This window comes from Alosa pseudoharengus, unplaced genomic scaffold (genome assembly GCF_046254945.1).
Source record: "Alosa pseudoharengus isolate Yale_2024_CS ecotype anadromous, Long Island Sound unplaced genomic scaffold, YU_APseudo_1.1 YU_APseudo_1.1_scf_15, whole genome shotgun sequence".
NCBI lineage: Eukaryota > Metazoa > Chordata > Actinopteri > Clupeiformes > Clupeidae > Alosa > Alosa pseudoharengus.
The window spans coordinates 20414728-20434595 of record NW_027468620.1 but is presented as its reverse complement, the minus strand read 5'-3'; the positions used below and the strand labels follow the sequence as shown (position 1 = coordinate 20434595).

The 19868-nt window shown below is 44.3% G+C and overlaps 2 protein-coding genes across 5 annotated transcripts in view; both read right to left on the bottom strand.

Annotated features, from left to right (window-relative positions):
• On the bottom strand, positions 1–5194 carry LOC143124787 (uncharacterized protein C6orf118-like). The gene is made up of 7 exons (XM_076286490.1): positions 4529–5194; positions 3116–3238; positions 2831–2890; positions 2344–2468; positions 1983–2041; positions 782–975; positions 1–93 (listed from the first exon to the last, which is right to left on the bottom strand). The coding sequence occupies exons 1-7, from the start codon at positions 5192–5194 to the stop codon at positions 1–3; spliced, it is 1320 nt and encodes a 439-aa protein (XP_076142605.1).
• Positions 5195–8679: 3485 nt separating this feature from the next.
• Positions 8680–19868, bottom strand: part of pde10a (phosphodiesterase 10A) — a 114119-nt gene continuing 102930 nt past the window's right edge. For 3 of the 4 annotated variants that reach the window (XM_076285827.1, XM_076285825.1, XM_076285826.1), the window contains exons 15-22: positions 19210–19293; positions 18746–18896; positions 18324–18479; positions 17252–17424; positions 16233–16344; positions 15574–15654; positions 15028–15116; positions 8680–12048 (exon numbers count right to left, since the gene is read on the bottom strand). In XM_076285827.1, the coding sequence (XP_076141942.1) occupies positions 11913–12048; positions 15028–15116; positions 15574–15654; positions 16233–16344; positions 17252–17424; positions 18324–18479; positions 18746–18896; positions 19210–19293 (982 nt within the window). In that variant the 3' untranslated portion in view covers positions 8680–11912. Of the gene's footprint in view, positions 12049–15027; positions 15117–15573; positions 15655–16232; positions 16345–17251; positions 17425–18323; positions 18480–18745; positions 18897–19209; positions 19294–19868 lie in introns of those variants that run through there. The other variant, XM_076285829.1, reaches the window with a different exon arrangement.

Below are 19868 nucleotides of genomic sequence, written 5' to 3'. Positions count from 1 at the left end.
TTATGGGCACAAGGTGTGTGGTGCTGCATACTCCGTCATCTCCTCGCTGACCCCCACACCGCCCAGAGCAGCGCTGACGTTACTCTCCATATCCTGTGCAAAGAAGGACACAGGTGAAGTATGATGCATGTATAATGCCTTCAGTTGGTCTAACACAGTCAGGTGTATAAATGGGTCATCGCCTACAGTATACATTGTCTAGAACAGTGTCTGCAAAATCCATATTGATGATGTGTTAGTCAAAGTAAACTGATTGTTATCATATGATGCCTTCTGGGCACCCAAACCACTCTGCATACACTATAAGGGAATCTCTGGATCACAAGCTGCACTTATACAGCTGCTTTTCTGTATGTACTTTTGCACTTGCCTTGTTGCTAGTCTTCAAATGTTCATTTGCAGTTAGCAGATGCAGGATTTCAGTCTAAAGGAAATAAACACATAAACACCATAAATATGTTGGTTTTTTATGTATGATATTACATAATGGCAGATTTTTTGTAAAACAGAATGGAAGTACATCTAGTGTGATATTTAGTATGGCAGCGCTGTTCCAATTTTAGTGTAAGACAACAGGACCTGCCATGCATGAATCATAGCTATGATGTGGAATGTGGATAGTATTGAGCTGATTCATTATAGTTTGTGCCTCAATATCTTGCCCATGGTGTTAAAAATCTGCAAAAACTGAAACTTCTTAAATTAGCTTTAGTTAGACTTAAGACTTTGCACTTTGCCCAACAACTTCTAACCAATGCCACCAAAGGGCATGTGAGAATACCTTGGCGTCCCGGATGTACTTCTCTGTGGTGGAGGTGGTGGCAGTGGAGACCATGTTCTCTTTGATCTCCTTCTCCAGGTTCTGGACCTCCTCCCACACTCTCCACACCAGCTGCCTCTTGGGCTGGACGCTCTCCACCACAGACACGGCGTCCTCCTCCTGCTGCTCCGGGCTTTCCACTTCCTGGTCAGCTGCTGGAGAGAATAAGCATGCAGGGACTCGTGCAGTGGGCTTATTTGGGTCATATTACTGTATGTGCAGTGAAATACACACTGGAGATTTAGTACTCCAGAATCCAGTACCATTTTTACTCTTGGTGACTCAAAAGATGTTGCATTTGATGGATTTGGGTTAAATGGATTTGATGTACGATTTAAGTTGAGGGTCACATACAGTATAGGTAGTTTAACAATCACTGTAAGTGCTGTGTTTCACATGGCCTAAAAATGAAACCAGAGATGGTTGATAAAGCGTGTTCTAAAGGATCTTTTATGAAACCTTCTTGACACATCATTATTTATGTTTTTTGTTTGTTTGTTTGTTTGATCTACATCCATTGAAGGGTAAACGGCATGGCAACTGGTCATTGACAATTCTTAGATGTACATTTTACATTATGGAAGTGTGTGGACATGGAAAACTGGGGGGGGAAAGGTAGTTTTTCACCATCAGTATAAGGTTAAACATTTGAATACAATATTTGTAGAGTTTATTATTACTCTTTGGGTTAACATCAAGTATGACTGGTAAAATAAGTTGCCTCACCATACTGTACTTTTTTAGCATATTTATGGAAAATGTGTTGGAGTAGACAAAAAGTGGTTAAGTTTTACAACTATCTCAGTTATTATATTCACATGTCCTATTGTGGCCCAGTTTTCTACCCACAGTAAAATTACTGCATATTAATATGATATGTTGAAGTGGTGTAGTTTTACAACGAAATGTCCATTTGAGGATGAAAATAACTGAAATATGTATTTTGTGCAAACAACTGGTACTTTTGCACTTCTTTTTGTCAACGTGCTGCTATGTCTAGTAATTAATAATGGCATACGGTTATCCAACATAATCACACATTTTGAGGTACACACACATTGAAACGGATAATATCAAGTGCTTACCCTGATCATGAAGCTACCCATATGCGCAGTAAAATATCAATTGGAGAAAGACAATGAAAACACTCTGAATGCAATACCTTTCTCCTCTGAGATTTCTGGGCATCTGTCCCGAGCATGCAGGTACTCATTTCTGACTCTGTTAAAAATAAATAAACAAACAAAAACACAACCTCCTCGCGTAACAATACATCCAATTTCTTTGGATCTTAAGTTACCTTAATAAGGAATCATGTTTATTTTTAAGCCTTAGTAGATGCTTTTGTCCGAAGCGACTTACAACATAGAATTACAATACATATTACATAGCATTAAAAGTAACAGTTTAAAGTAAAATCAAATAAATTGAAATAATAACAATAAACAAAAAGCAAACCAAAATGAATTAATCAGATAAATAAAAGTTCATAACACATCACACATATCATCAGAGCCCTTTACCTGTCGTTCTCCTCCAGGGCTTTGCGAGCCTCAGCAGCCAGTGCCGACACCTCCTTCTCAGCCTCCTCAAGCTCCATCTCCCCCACAATCCCGCTCCCCAGCTCCCTCAGAGTGCCAATTACGGACTTCGCAGAGACCAAGAGAGGAAAACGACATGAGGAGTTTTCATACATCTCCTTGGCCCCTCGCACCAAATTGCTAAACAGACGTGTTTTTAATCTTGGGCTCCCTTTGACCGGCCGCACATAAGAGGACCCGGCGACAACAAAATGCCACAGTGCTTCATCACCCTGACATCAATAATGTCCCATAAAAGAAACCCCAAAGCCAGCCTTCCCCAGCACCGTGGAAGTAATTTACCTCCTTTTCAACCCCCTCTGTTCCACATTACTGAATGTCTTGTATGAATCACAAAAGGGCTTTTTGTTGTTACCAGCTTGAGTATCATTCATCACCCGAGTGCAGGAGACTTTGTTGCAGTGTTTACCATATGCTGAGGGCAAGACTGGAACATAAGAATGGAATTCAGGTAGATATCATATTCCTCCTGTAATGATAAGACCCAGGAGAAGGAGTGTTAGAGTCACAGTAATATAAGGACATCAGTTTGATATTACACTGCACAGAAACCTTTAAAGGGCCTGGATTTGAGTTATTTCAGGTGTGGTAGTAATTAGTCACACTTGGCTATGGGTGGAATTAAAGTGGGAGACATCATGTCCAGTCCAGTTCTGCTCATTAGGGTTTCAGGCACTAGGGGGGTGAAGGGAACCTTGATTTCTCTGAGGAGGCTGCCAAACGTAGGCGACCCGTCACACACGTCAGAGAAGACGTCACTGAACACCCTGAGACGATCTCTGCTGGGCCCCGGCTGGACAGGGAGTTTGTGTAGTTCCTGTGGATCACACCACACACACACACACACACACACACACACACACACACACACACACACACACACACACACACACACACACACACACACACACACACAGCTAATTGCGCCAATCCTCACTTGGGAGACAAATTGACCAAAATAGTCTGCCCTGGCTCTTGGTAGTCTTTAATTTATGTCTTTTCCCATGGTGGACATAGTCAGGCCTCTTCCGGCGCTGACAGAACTGACCATTACTCATCTGACACACTGTGTCAAAATGTACAAATGCAGCACACTGCACTAGGGGTGTAAATATTAATCGATTCGTATCGATGCATCGATTATGCAGCCGACGATTCAATGCATCGATTCGTCCGTAAGAGTATCGATTAATGTGTTTATTTTGCCACCTGTTTTTTTGCCTATCTATTTTCAGCATTAGCTTCGACCTTTCTTTTTCTGTCTATGGCTCCGATGTAAGCGCACTACCTAGTCCTAAGCTGCGGGTGGCGCTAATCTCATTATTGTCTACTTCACTTATACTTCACACCACTTCAGACGCATTCGTTACTTACGTTTCACACATTGTTTTGTTGAGTCTGACTTTCAAGAGCGATGGTACCGTTAGACCGTTCTGGCAATGAAAGTGAAATTTTACACACTCCAGTCGGCGTCAAGTCATGGGTGTGGAAGTAGTTTGGCTTCAGAAAAACAGATGAAGCAGTGGTAAGAGATGTTGCCGTTTGCAAAGAGAAAGACTGTCAGTGTGAAAGAAGATACTGTGGCTACGTCAAATCTATCCGCACACCTGAAAAGGCGCTATGGTATTAAAGGCGAGAGCACGGGCTTCCAAGCCTGCCACATCACTGACAACGTTTTTCACTCAAAAGTTGTCGAGCACTTTGCAAGGCCATTGCATTTTATTTTATATGCAAAGACATGAGGCTGTATTTAATTGTGTCACAGAGAACGAAGGCTTTAGATACCTGCTCCTACATTCCAAACTTTTGTTGATTTATTTGAAACTTCATAGATATCATGTAAAAATATTGAGTATTGAATCGTATCGAATCGTATCGTGGGGAATTCAGAAGTATCGAAAATAATCGAATCATTGGCTTAAGAAATCGATATTGTATCGAATCGTCATGAAGACTCCGATTTACACCCCTACACTGCACTAATCTAATATGCATCTAATTTCCTTTTCCACTGGATGGTGATATTGGCCACGGTGCTGTTAGGGTCCCTATAGGTTTACACGGGGTGTCGGAAAGGTAAGGTGTGAGCTCTCCTGGTTTCTCACACCTGCTCCAGTTTCCTCTCGTGGGCCTCGGCAGCCTTGCTCCCGCTCATGCAGTGCCTTTCCGTCAGGTCCTGCCTCTTCACCACGCTCAGGCCGAACTGCCTCATCATCCTCAGCTGGTCCTTCCGGGTCAGGCCGGACAGATGGGTCCGAGTGAACCAGAACCTGCCCTGGTCCACCTGCTGCTCCCCACATTTGTTGCCCCCAGTGGCAGGCCTTTCGCATGCTGCGTCTCGTTGGGGTTTGACCAGGAAGACCTCGGACGTGTCCAGCACTGGCCTGGGCTGTGCTGTCCTGCGGCTCCTCTCTCTTGTGGAGCGAGGCTCACTCCCGCCGTCTTCCCTCAGGTCTAAGCCCTGAAGGGAGGTGGTGGCCGCGGTGAAGTCGGTCATGGCCTCCTTCATGTCCTCCACCAGGGCAGTGCTCTCCTGCTGCTCCCTCACGAAAGCCTCCAAGTCCAGCTCCCAATCCTCGCCGGGGGCCTCGGCCATCGCCCAAATGGGCCTCTTCGGCCTCCCATAAGGCCTCTTTTGATGGAAACTGTTAGGGCTGAGGTGACCGGAGACATAGGCTTTGATGTCGGCCTTATGGGCCCTCTCCAGGCCCTGAAGCAGCTTCTGACGCTCCCACAGGAGATCAGAGGGCTGTGGGCTTTGCAGGTCACACATTGCTAAAAGAGTAGAACAAAAAAACAGCGTGGTAGGATTTAGGGGGAAGAAGGGCCATTCAATTCACTCAAGCACACTGACAAACATGACTACACCAAATAAAAAAATAAAAAAATAATTGTAAACTTTTCTCAACTGTAGGAAATGATCACCAATAAAAACACATCAACTTTGGACAGCAGTGTGATGATGATTGACATTCACTTATTTCTGGGTGAATTTATGTCCATAATGCATTCCCCAAGAGAGCTATAGGCCTAGGCTAGTGAATAAGTAAACCTAGTACATGTTGTTTTTGACCAAACAGGAGAGATGTAAATAAAACAAAAACACTAGCAAATGTTCTTAATTGAATAACATATAGGCCGAGTGCACATGATTTTTCAGTCTACAGTATGCTTTCAAAATGAAGCCAAAAAGCTTTATTTTCAACACAAACGTTGTTGCACTTTTCAGCACTCACAATGTAACATACATCTAAATTGCTGGTAAACTAATCGTTTGTGGTCAAGTGTATGCTGAAGTAGCATTCTTACCTAGATTTGGTTTTGTGTCGTCGAATCGAAACATGAGGAACTTTCAAACGTCTGCATGTAAACAACATGGAGGGAGCGAAAAAAAAGTTCTGTTTACGGTTGCTAAGCGCTGCGTTCTTCAGACCAAAGCTTCTAGAGCTCTGTTCTAGAATCTTTGCTCCAGACCTTCTGATCAAAGATCTTGGTGCGCCACCTTTTACAAACTTTTCATTCAAACTGATTGAGGATTGCCCTCATTTTCCATGATGCCGACATCACAATGACATAGCACACAATAGTTGTAGTGTACACTAATATAGTGTAGTTGCATCTCCCATAGGCCCAATAGTGAACCCAGAAATTTTGAGTACCTTAAAGTTTTATTGCAGAAATGTCATCTGTAGGCCTAGTGGATGGATTTCAACTTGGTTGCTAAAAGTTGCACAGTGGGCAATTTGCATAATAAGATAATTAAAGCGTGAATAGGGTAACATTTTTAAATTATAGCTATCACCATGAAACTTTCTCAGTTGATTACTTATGTTAACATGAGAAAAAAATGCATTGAATGTTTTTCAATTTTAATGTTTAAATATGCAAAAGAGGCCCTCTCTGATTAAGCACTTATTTTCTTACAAACAAAATCAGATCATTTGATAAAGCCAGGCTCAAAATGATTTTTCCGTGTACTTGGGGATCTGAGTTGGTGCATATTTAATGAGATAGGGCCTCATGTGCATATTTAAACATTCAAATTGAAAAAAAAAACATGCAATACATTTTTTCTTATCTTAACATAAGTAATCAACTGAGAAAGTTTCATGGTGATAGCTAACTCCCCCCTATTACCGTCGGTCCTGTATATCCGCCGTCTTGCGTGTACTGTATGTGTCACTTAATATCCATTTCTATACAAACCAAGACGGCGGATTATTAAAGAAATGCAAGCACCCACACTATAGGTGTTTCTAAATTAGCTATGTACTAAAAATGACATTTTACCGTGACTCGAAGAGCTGTAAACAGTGTTGTAAGGACATGCGCTTGGAGCTCCAGTGGAATTTTAATTTCATGACGAGAATTCTCGGTCTAACCGTTCATGTGCCGTTGAAACCTTGTAAATAGGCGACCCATCAAGCCAGCACTAAAACTCCGAGCGTGGTAAACAAAATCGGATATTTCAGGCAGTAAATGCTCCCGTAAGAACCAAACCACATTTTGTCCAAATATGGCTACTGAAAAATGTAAGGTTAATTTAGCAAATGTTATTTTGAAGTGTTAAAAAACATTGTTGTTTTAGAATTTCCGAACAAAAGTGGTGATAATTGGGGGTGTTACATGTTACCCTATTCACGCTTAATTATCCTGTTAATGCTAATTATGCAAATTGCCCAAGATGCAACTTTATAGCAACCAAGTTAAAATCCATCCACTAGACTAGACCTATAGATGACATTTCTGCAATAAAACTTTAGGGTACTCTACATTTCTGGGTTCAAGAAAATGCAACTAGACTAAATCTCAACTAATTTATCTAGAGAAAGTAAGGGCATACCTTAGGTAATTCCACATTACGTCTTATGTCGTATGATTTTGTTTGCATATCTTATGGAGTGTGCAAGGCCTGATAGACTAGTGTGTAGCCTATTACCTGTGTATTACACACTGTGCAATAGTTTGCACTGTTCACATCATTCACACTATTTCATCATTGTGTCCAATATGAAGAATTTAATCATCAGTGATAGGGTTCTTGATTATTTAGGCTTAGGCCTACATACAGTATAGGGCTTAAATTTTCGAGAAGTATAGGCTAAATTCTTGTTTCAACTCCTGTCCTGTAAGAAGAATGCATTTGTTGAAAATAAATAAATAGTAGGCTACTGCCAATCTCAATTTACTTTGAATTTACAATCTTTCTAGAGAAAGTAATAGCCTACCATAGGTATTTCTACTTTAGGTCTATTGTATTTTTTTACGTTGCATAGGGCCCTTTATGAACTTTATGACAAAACCATTTACCAAAAGCAAATCCTCATATATCAATGGCTTTTGCATAGTGGCACAGGCTACACTGAAATAGTTCACAGTTGCACTGTTTGCTACCTTCATACATTATTTCATCTTTGCGTCCAATATGGAGAATTTAATCATGTATCAATTAATTTATTGTCAGTTGTGGCGTTAAAACATTCTTTATTATGGGATAGGCCCTGTCATATCAAGTAAAGCTACGATAGGCCTGTTTTTTTTTTAACAGTTTATCCTCTCCAAATGAGTCTTTCCAGAATGTTTAGTATGAATTCCTTTACAAAAGTTTTTAAATAATGTACTTTTCCTACAATGAAGAATTGTGTCAGCCCATCTGAAAGCCTAATATGTTCAAAGATTCAGACATAATGCTGAAAAATATTTGTAAACTGAGTGCATTGCTAAGCAGATGGAGAATAACATCATTGGGCTTTTTAGATGTTTACATTTACATATTCTATAATGCTTCTTACCTTTTCAAGAAAGACAACATTCAGTGCAACAAAGTATAAACAGGCTAATTGAAAGAACTTGAGTGGCGAGTCGAGAAACTTAAGAAAGGGCAAGGGAAATAAAATGTGTATAAAATCATTCAGTTTAGAGTTCCATCCAAATACCTGCAACCAAATCTTGGTATAGAACTGAACCACTAGATGGCGGTGTGTGCTCTACAGAGGGTACATTCCAGTAGGAGTGCGTGTTGACGTCAATGCAAAATCCCCCACCCCTTCCTCTCACACACCCGCACTCCCCAAGCACACACACACACACTCCCCAAGCACACACACACACACACACACTCCCCAAGCACGCACACACACACACACACTCCCCAAGCACATAAGGTTACATTAGCTGGCCCTCTGTGCATGCACACGTGTGTGTTGATGAGCAACAACCTAGTTCAAACAGTCAAAATGAAGTACGCTTGAACACCGAGGATTTTCAGAAATATTTAATAAAAGTAATTACTGTTCTTACATTTATCATTGAGACATTCCTCATTATTCTTGGGCAACATTATGCAATGGTTTCAGATAACCATTATGTTTTCCATAACGTACACTTTGTACAAAACAGAAATGCTGACTTTCTTGTATAAAAAATATAAGTTAATTTAAATTGAACTCTAATTAAGAAAATAACAATAGTAATAATAATAATAATAATTAATAATGATAATAATAATTAATAATGATAATAATAATTAATAATTATAATAGTTGCTAAACATAGTGCAGACATGGGGAGAAAATTGATTCAGACAGAGTGGGATTTGATGGTGGTGTACAATGCTATGAAGCCTTTAATTTGGATTTGGGTGGGGATGTGTGTGTGTGTGTGTGATGTGTGTGTGTGTGTGTGTGCGTGTGTGTGTGTGTGTGTGTGTGTGAGATTGGGGGGGGGGGCAGGGCAGGGCAGTCATAAGCCATTGCACACACAGTCAGAAAGTGCATGACTGCCACAGTTAGCACCATAAGAGTGGATAGCTTACTTCTGCCAAATCTAACAAGGTTTCATACAACACATGTACATGATCACACACACACGCACACACACACACACACACACACACACACACACACACACACACACATACACAAACACACACACAGGTTTACCACACTGGAAGCTGATTTGAAAAGTAACACAGGTTACTAACACCCACAGGTGTATCCCTCTCCAAAACACACACACACACACACACACATACACACACACACACACACACACATAGACATAAACCAGACCACATCCAAAACTATTTTGTGATTATAATAATTACATTCACTCGTTTGCCCTGTCCACAGTTTCGCAGACTGTGTGATTAGTCAGCTCGGACTTGCATCTCAGAAACTAAATGACCAATAAGATCCGCTCCCCAAGGAGAGCCCCTCCCAGCCTCAGAGCATGACGTCTGCTCAGTGTTGCGCTGACATTGTGGCTTTGGAAGGGGTGGGTGGGTTGGGGGGGTTGGTTCGGGATGGGGCAGGGGGGCAGAATAGCAGTGTCACAACATTACAGCAATTGTTTTGTCAGATGTGATGTGCTGGCAGGGCCGACACGTACGCCCCAGCCGCGACTCGAAGGTCAGGTCAGGCCACCCGCAAATAGACAGCGTCCCGCTCCACAGTGTGATTTGGGTCCCTGGTCTTCTCCCACACCCAGTAACGGGGGGTGAGATTCAGGTTCAGATCTGGTGTGCGACCTCGCAGATTTCCACTTAGCACGCTCGTCATCGCTTTGTTGCTGCATCTGGAAGGAAGAGTGAACAAACGATGACCGCTGCGCGCTGTTAAAAAATCGCAAACAGCCATCCACAAAGCTTTTGACCTCAGACATCGTGATTTTGGTAAATGGTCACGAACAGGTTCTAGGTGAGCGTCCAAATGTCATGACTCGATCAGGGGTCAGCTATCTGCTCGGTGTCAGTCTGGCGTTTTCCTCCGTGCTCCTCTGCTCTCATTGTCTCGAGTGCCTCCTTTTCTCCCCACAGAGATGTCCACACAAACACTTGAAAACACAGCAGGACTGAAGGCAGGACATGGCTTTCCATGGCTGATGTAGGCATTTTCATCAATTCTGGTTGAAAAATAAATATTATAGGAAACAACAAAAAGAACATATTCTGTGTCTTCTTCTCCCTCCATATTGAAATGACAACAGCTCCCACAACAAGAGTGTCTCTCAGTTCATTCAAATGGGAGGCCAATAACAAAGTGTGTGTGTGTGAGGGGTGTGTTTGTGTGTGTGGGTGCATGTGGGAGTGTGCGTGCGTGCGTGCGTGTGTGTGCGTGTGTGTGTGTGTGTGTGTGTGTGTGTGTTTGAACATATATGTGCATGCACGTGCCCTTCTGTTCAGCATCTACAGAGCTCAGTGCAGTTAAGTGCCTGTACCATTGGATGTCCTAAGATGGAGCCCACTGCCCCAAAGCTTCGTCTTTTACACGATGATCAAAAGCCAACATGTACAGCAGGTTCTACAACACCGCAGGCCTTGGGGGACAGGGGACAGGGGGGGGACAAGGGGGGGCTGTTGAGGTGTGTAGGAAGGGGAGGGGGGCAGGGGATTTTGGTGTGGAACTTTGTGACTTCCATATGGTTCACGCAGAGATCAGCATTAAATCCATGCTGCCCCCCTCACAACCCACTTGCATGAGCTGTGAATCGGAAAAAAAATTATAGAACTTTATAGATCTTTTATTTGTGCCATCTTCACACAAAATAGGCTGTATCTCTTCATTCAAGTACTGCAACAAAAAAGAAATTGCTCCGCGTAACAGGAAACTTCCTTGAGACACACTAGCAGTGTGGTGATTCGGCCTTGCCACATGCATCTGCACTAAACATTCCTTCCGTCTCTGTTAAAAAAAAAAAAAAGAGCAAACAAACCTAAAAAAAGTCCAAAGCTTGGCGTGTGACTTGTTGACCACAGCAGGAAAAAAGTACCATTTTGCTCTCTGAACTCTCTACAGTTTAGTCAAGATTTTACATATATTGCGCACCATAATAAAAGATGGGTTCAGCTTTTTAAGGCCCCTTTAAATAAGACCACAAAAACAAACAAATTAACAAACAAAAGGAAAACAAAAGCCCATACCAAAACAAACAAAAGTAAAAATGCTAACAGCAAATGCAAAACAACCAAACGAAAAAAAAAAAAAAAAAACTCCCGCCACTGTCCAGTCAGACGACAGGTTCCCATATGGAGTGGACTTCAGGTGTGCGGGTCTTTGCCTACACAGGCGGCTGTGCTCTGGGGAAGCCGCGGTGGAAAACAACCCTCCGTCACCCAGTGAGGTAACTTTATTTATTTGTAAATAACAATAAAGGTAACTTTATTTTGATGTATTTACGTATTAAAAGTTTTCTTTGTCTTGTATTCTCATTGCCGTCGTCTTTTCTAGTTTTCCTGTGTTGTCTCGCTCTCTCTCTCTCTCTCCAGTGGTGAAATTAAAAACAATATCACCTTTTTGAATTACCCCGCCCGATCTCCTTTGCACACCTCCGGTCCCATGCAGGATATATGGAGTGCTCTCTCTTTTTATCTTTCTCTCTCTCTATCTGTCTGTCTCTCAGCAGTGCAGGAGCAGTTTGGCGGTCTGCGACAGGGGTGGAGGGTGGGGTTGGCTGGGCCCGGTGAGGGGGGCCGGATGCTCCGCGGGGCTCGCTCAGTTGTCCACCTTCACGGGGCCAGTCTCGCCCGCCGCCTGCTCCTCCTCGCCGGGTACGTCGGCCACGTCGGCGGGGACCCAGCCGGGGGGCTCCTCTCCCTCCACGATGTGCTCCCACTGGCCCAGGTTAGCTCTGCACACAGCACAGCACAACAGGGCAGTCAACACAGGCACCATACAACACAGCATAGCACAAGCACAACACAACACAACACGGCACAGCACGGCACGGCACGGCACGGCACGGCACGGCACGGCACGGCACGGCACGGCACAGCACAAGCACAACACGGCACAGCACAGCACGGCACGGCATGGCACGGCACAACACCACACAACACCGCACAACACAATAGGGCAGTCAACACTGCACCACACAACACAACACAACACAACACAGCACAGCACAGCACAGCACAGCACAGCACAGCACAGCACAGCACCACACAGCACCACACAGCACCGCACTGCACTGCACTGCACTGCACAGCACAGCACAGCACAGCACAGCACCACACAGCACCGCACTGCACTGCACTGCACAGCACAGCACAGCACAGCACAGCACAACAGGACAGTCAATTCAGTACCATACAACACAGCATGACATAGTACAGCAACGCAGCGCAACTCAGCACAACACAACAGGGCCGTCAACATAGGCACCATACTTAGGATTTGTACAGCTCATTTAAAGTCTGAAATCTTGACAAATGCCAGGCCAGGTGCTGTGTGAGTGGCCTCTGTGGAGAGGCCATTCCTCACTTAACCAGCAGCAGACAAAATCATAACATTTTCATGGAAAAACCCGATGTTAGAGGAATAGCCTGATTTTGAGTAATCATGACCTGTTTCAATTGTTAACTCTGGTATGTCTGTATGGTAGCACCAGACATGTGTCCATCCCCCCTGAGTGTGAATCAAACCTCATGAAAGCTGAGGTTTTGGAACCCTTGCCACGTTATTTCGTATTTGGCCAGACGTCTGTACGCTATGAGTGAGGGCAGATTCGCAAGTCGTAATGCCATGCAGATGATTCTGAGTCAGTGCTCTCCCTGATGAGTCAGATTTTGTTGAGTCAAGTTGAGTTTGAAGCCATCTAAGGCCAAGCGGTAAGTCCAATTTGATGTCTGTTTAAATGTGTCTTCAGTAGAAGTTGAGTCAGAGTCCCATACTTGAGTCCTTGTGTCAACTTTGTAAATCCATTCCCTAATGTGTACAGTTTGGACTACTTTATAATCTGTCAATAAAATATGTGAGTTGTGCAGTGGGAGTTATATGATATGCTATTCTCTAATAAAAAGAACTGTAGTGTGTTTACTTATAAAGCATATAAAGAGTATAGGGAGTATATCACACAGCAACTTCGTCTGAAGTTCAATTACTCCTTCTTGGCTAGGCCCAGATGAGCCGTGTGGGTCTCACAGAGTGGGCTTCTCAGTGCCAGTGCCCACATTGCTCCAGTGGGGATAACTGATGGTCAGGAGGGGGGTGGGGGGTTATGGGTATGTAGTAGACCCAGAAATGGGAGTTGTGGGTGGCCATTTAACCCCCCTCCCCCTTCCCCCTAAACTTCCTACATTCATTCTTATCTGCCTACTTTTAGCCACTTCCTTTTCATTTAATAATCAGAGCTTAGATGGACCATGTCACCAAAATAAAGAATGACAGAAAAGCCTTTCTTTCTATCTGCCCACTCCTTTCAATTAGGGGAGCTTTATGTCATTTGCGCGTTCCCGCCTCTGATCCCACAATGAGTGGGCTCCGGTGCGTCTGGGAGCCCTGCCCGCGGATTCCAGGCCGGAACCTCGCTGATGACGCACTGGCTTGGCTTCTCAGGCTGTTTGCATTCCCGCCGGATCAAGGTCACAAAGGCTCGAAAGCACTAGCCTGCCTCAGACGCAAACAGGGCAAGGGAGGGAGGGAGGCGTTACACTAACTAGCACACACACACACACACACAATCTGTACATGCACACACACTCAAACTTTAATCCCCAATATCAAAGTACACTAAACACACACCTTCTCAGTTAAAAAAAAACATACTCACACGCTCATTCTTAAAATAAATAAGTAAAAGGATGGATGTGTGATGGATAAATACATTAATCACTAATGATCACACACTGTCACAATCCAAGACAATCACATCAGCACTGACTGGCAATGAATGTGAAATGTATCTGGGCCAATGATGACAAATGGCTCACTCACAATAATGCAGGACTTTGCTTTGTCCTGTCTGTTGTGTAAGCTGACCTACACTTTCATATACAGCCAGTGTGCGTCAGTGTTTATTTGGAGCGCCGGCTCCTCAGTACACAGGGCGGGAGATGAGCTACAGACCCATGCGTCTGTAAACAAATGTGTTGTCCAAAGCACTCACTCCCTTCTTTTTTCAAATAAATCTCCACAGTCATCGCAGCAGAACATGGCAGTGTGTCTTAATGATGTGAGGTGGCCGGCTGCTGACCTTTGACCCTTTCACAAAGTGTTTGCTACACACATGCTGTACACACATGCACAAATATACTGTGTATATGTGCGCAGTCAAACATATACAGATAAAATGCACACAGTCATACAAACTAGAGGTCTGCGGAGGACTGATTTTTCAGTCCCGTGCCCGCAATATTCTGTCCTGCTCCCGCCCGCTCCCGCATTAATGTGTCATTTTTAGTCCCGGTCCCGCCCGCATCTGTAACATGATGTCCCGCTCCCGCCCACTAAAGCCCGCATGCAGGAGGGATAGCCTATTCAGCTTTTCTTTCTGTCTCACAAAAGGAGCACACACACTGGAGAAAGACTCCAGATGTCAGTTTCTTGGTTCTGAATGTAAGCTAACAACTATAGTTATGAACACTACTTTAATCATTTACTTTAATCATGTCCCGCGCCGCACTCTTTTGCGTCGGGTCCCGCGGGTCTACTGCGGGAGTGCAGACCTCTAATACAAACACACACATGCACACACAAAGAAACATGCAAGCCCCACACATATTCACACACACACACACATGCATTGCACACGCACACGCACGCACACGCACACGCACACGCACACACACACACACACACACATCCACACACACACATTTGGTGTGCTCACCTGCAGGCCTTGAGGAGGGGTTTGGCTACTGGGAAGAGTTGGGCCAGTGTGGTGTAACATGGGAGGGCTACAGCATTATAGAAGCTCACCTGCCCAGGAAGAGAGAGAGAGAGAGAGAGAGAGAGAGAGAGAGAGAGAGAGAGAGAGAGAGAGAGACAGGGGAAAAATCATGACAACAGTGACATTTATACAGGGGATTATGACAACAAGCTCCAAAGAACACGACGGAAAAACAGTGACCCCCTCCCCTGACGTTAGCCTGGTCGTGCTGACGTACGCATGGTCATTAGGCACTCCCCAAGAGGAAAACTAAAGATGTGCATAAAAGGGGTGTGGGGTGTAGCGGGGGATGGAAGGCTATTCACTGACACAGGAATTGCAATGGAAAACTGGGAAATGTGTGAGAGAACCTACGTGTGTAACACCTCCTATATAACACTGCTCCACAGAGACTAGGCTGCATGTGTGTGTGTGTGTGTGTGTGTGTGTGTGTGTTTGCGTGTGTGTGCATGTGTTTGTGTTTGTGTGTTTTCCTTCCTTGTTTACCTGGCCCTGAGGGATCTCGTCCCTCTTGTCTCTGTCCATCATGGGAATGGGCTGCATTCCTATCTTCTTCATCTCGTCGCCCTTAGAGAGAGAGAGAGAGAGAGAGAGAGAGAGAGAGAGAGAGAGAGACAGAGAGAGAGAGAGAGAGAGAGAGAGAGAAAGAGAAGCAGTGTGCAGAGAGGGTGAGAGATGGTCCACCATGAGGAAGAGAGCCACAGTGATCCAAGAGATCCATAGAGATCCATAGAGGCCCATGTGCAAAGCAGTGGAGGAAGGGGTGTTCAGCTCAAGATGTCTGATCTAATGTCTCTTACCAGAAGAGTTCAAATGAAGGGTCTTTGTTAATTGATAATTGAAGCATATGTAGGTACACAAAAAAGCACTTTTTTTCATTTTTTAAATATGTTTCCACTGAAGTCTTTTGAAATCTCAAAGTTGCCCCTGATTGCAAAATAATGTGCTTCAAAATGAACATTATGATGATAAGGATCATAAAGGCGTACGTGTCTACTAAAATATGAGCAAAACCAACACTGGCACTTTAGCCTTTGCATTTCCTGGCATGTTAGTCCGCCCCATGCATCCCTACTGATGAGAGCAGTGTTTCTGACACAGCAGAGAGGTGATGGCGGAGATGTCTGTATGCCTGTGATTCCTACCTCAGCCCAGAATTCGGCGTAGATGTCATTGGCTGTGAGCCGTGTGACGGGCCACAGTTTGGTGACAGAGCACAAGTCACAGGCTGTCATCATCAGACCAATCACACGGTCTCTGCAGATGATAAGACACTATTTCAGACCAACCACAAAGCTTCCACCAAATACAGAATACAGTAACTGGTTCAGCCACATATACAAAAAAACAATTATCCCCATTCAAGAACAGGTATACAAATGCATTTACTTCCCCGTACTCTCTAAACCTCCACAGAATTTACATGAGGCAAAATGAGACAGAGTCCACCCAAATTTTGTGATATGTTTCTAATTGTGAGTGCAAATAAAATGTGTGCAATGCTAGCAGTGAAATTAGACAGTGGTCCAATTCATTAAACTGAATCATGAGCTGGTGCCTGATGTTTATATGATGTAGATTTTAATTAAGCCACATGACTTGGTAGGGACTGAGAAAAAGAATGGGCCCAGACATGCATAAACCTTCACAAGACCATGCTGTTGATCAGGTTAAGAAACAAAAAAGGTTTAACATTTGACAAGAAACTAAATGAGACACCTGTCTGCCACCTATCATTTGTTATAATAATTTCAAGTGTTAGGTTAGGTTTTTAGATTGTACTGCAGGTGCAGCTATTTCACAAAAGCAACTTTGGAGAAGGGGAGAAGAAAAGCGCAACACTGTTGTCTTCACCATGCATTTAATTTATTGAACTGACGTTTCAGTCAGTCAGACCGGTCTGACTGACCGAAACGTTAAGTTCAATAAACTGGCATAGGGTCAGACTCTGATGACTCTGATGAGACATCAGTTCAATGAATTGGATGCACCATGAAGGAAGCAGTGCTTTCTGTTCCCCTTCTCATAATAATTCACTTCAAACCATAACTTCCTGACAGCATTAGTTGATAAGAGATAGAGGCTAAGCCAAACATCATCTCTGGCTTTTTCTCCATAACAGGTGTTTAGGGTGCAGAGCATGTGACCTCTGTGACCCTCTGACCTGTGTGAGTGATTGTTGAAGTCCAGCGCCCCCGTGGTGTGCAGCTCAGCCAGCTGCTTGCGGTTGGTGAAGTAGAGGGCGAGGTCGGTGGCGATGATGGCCTTGCGGATGATCTCCAGGACCTGCTCGTACTCGCTGGAAGTCAAGTTGGAGAAAATATTGTGCCCTTCCAGCTATGGGAAACAAAGAGATCAATAAAAAAGCAAAAGCTCCACTTATGAGGCGTCCGGCTCAGCTACGCTGCAGTGTCACAGCTGAAGGGGCCTCCTCAGCGAGGAGGTGGGGGGGTAGACTTGGGGTGGACAGGGGGTTGGGATGGGGTGGGAGAGGGGGTAGCACCCAGTCCTGCGTAGGGTCAGCAAACTCCTTGGCGAGACATTGTGAGAAACTGTCAGTGTGAAACAGTCCGTGTCAAAAAGTCCTTTTAGTGCTTGTCCAAAAACGACAGTTTTAACCGCCGAAAAGAGGTGCGGTTGGCATACTTTTAGGCTAACGTTTCAAAGTCGTGCCAGATTTGATATTAATATCTGCCGCTTTGCTGGACCACGAACAGATCTTTAGAGAGATTGTGGTTAGAAAACTCTAGTGTCGCTTTTCAACCAAACCCGGTTCCCAATGAACACTAGGTTTAGTTTTCCGGAAAATTTTAACAAATATGTTGACTTTGTAATGGATTTAGGGTGCACCCCTACCCTTAGAGAGGCTAAGAACCCTAAGGGATATTGCCATAATAGGTTTGCCTGACTAGAAGAAAACCCATGTGTGTGTGTGTGTGAATATGCGTGCATGTTCCAGTGTGGTGGGCACTCAGAACCCACATATCCCGGGAAAGTCCCTAATATTCTTGGTCAGATATGACAGGAGAAAGAGAGTGAGGAAAGAAAACAGGGAGAGATTTGGACTGGAAGAGACATGGACAAGAAAGGAGAGAGGAAAAGAGTTAGAGAGAGGGAGTGAGTGAGAGAGAGAGAGAAAGACAGAGACAGAGACAGAGAGAAAGCTCATTGGAGAGAAAGAAAGGGCTAGCCATGTTGGGGAGAGTGAATGATGAGGACAAGTAAGGGATCTCTACCTGTAGGATAGACACGGTCTGGGAGAAGTGGTGCTGCTCCATGGTGGAGGTGGAGTAGAGTGCTGCCAGCGGGTGGTCAAACTTCTGCAGGTAGCTGTTGCTGTAGCCCCGGTGGTCCAGGTCATGACACAGACAGGCTATTAGCAGACCTTTCCTCTGTGTGTGTGAGAGACGTAGGGGGAGTTACAGAACGTGAGAGAAAGACAGAGTGAGACAAAGATAAAAAAAGAGTTTTGGTGAGAGAGATGGACAGAAGGAGTCCGAATGGAGGAGAGAGAGAGAGAGGGAAAAAAAACAAATTAAAATAAGAGTCCATCTGGCTGCCTGAAATGTGTTTCCACATGCTGAAAGCATTTCACATTTGTCTACTTCCCAGTCTCTCACAGCACTATCTGATGAGAATTAAAAGTTGGGGTCCTAACCTCCAGCTCTGTGAAGATGCCCGAGACCTTCTGCAGAATGACGTACATGCAGTGTGCCACTGTCACCGCGTGCTTCCAATTGTGGTAGGGCACACGCCGGTAGTTCTTCTTCACAGACATGGTGAAGCGGCACAGTTTCTCCAGCTCAAAGCTGCAATTGGGGGGGGGGGGGGGGGGTTGAGAATGAGATGGGCCGCTTCCATCAGTCACAAACTCTAACAGATGGTTTATTTACTTCGAAACAACAGCTTCACAAATGGCTACAGTTAACTGAACGTTTCCCCTTCTGGTTTTGCGCCAATTTTATCCAGTAGCCTTGTTTTCCAGAGAGAAATGTCAGAAACAAATGACTTTAGTAGTTTTAATGCCCAGCTTCAAGGGACTTGATGTTACACACCTGGGTCTGTTAATCCCACAAAGACCATCTATCATCTTGTGCTAAAAGCCATGTTCCATATCCATACCTAGTTTTCCCACAGGAGTTATGGATCATATAGACAAAGACAGCAGGCCAGAACTCCTCAAAGGGGCTGATGTCAAAATGGAACCTGGAGGAGAGGAGAGCAGAGGAGAGGAGAGGAGCAGAAGAACAAACAGGTCTGTGTGACTACAGGGGCTCCATGGCTGACGTCCCACATTCCAAACCGCCGATGTCATCCATGGCCACCTCTACCTTTTTCTCCGCTCTGAGAGGACACTCACAATGGCCCAAACACCACACCTGACACTGACCAGATGAAGCAGTCTGACATGCATAGTGCTCACGCACATATTACAAACAAAGCCAGAGATGTTTTGCGAATGTAGAGTTAAAAGACTATCATTGCCATTGTTTGTGCACGTACAGTATCTCTGACAGAGACTTGGGATGACAATACCCCCACTTATATGGGAACAGGAACTTTACCCAGGAATTTTGGCCGAGGCTACAAACATCAGGTTTGGCTTACATGTAAACGGGGCTATTGTGGTTACAACTGCACACACTGTGGTTGACAGAAAAGAGTCCAAGTCCAATAACTCAGTCCATCTGAGATGAGGAGAGAGGACTCAGGAGTCTCATCTGAATCCCCACCTGAAGGACATAAATCATCACTGGATCTCCATGTCATCTTGACTATGA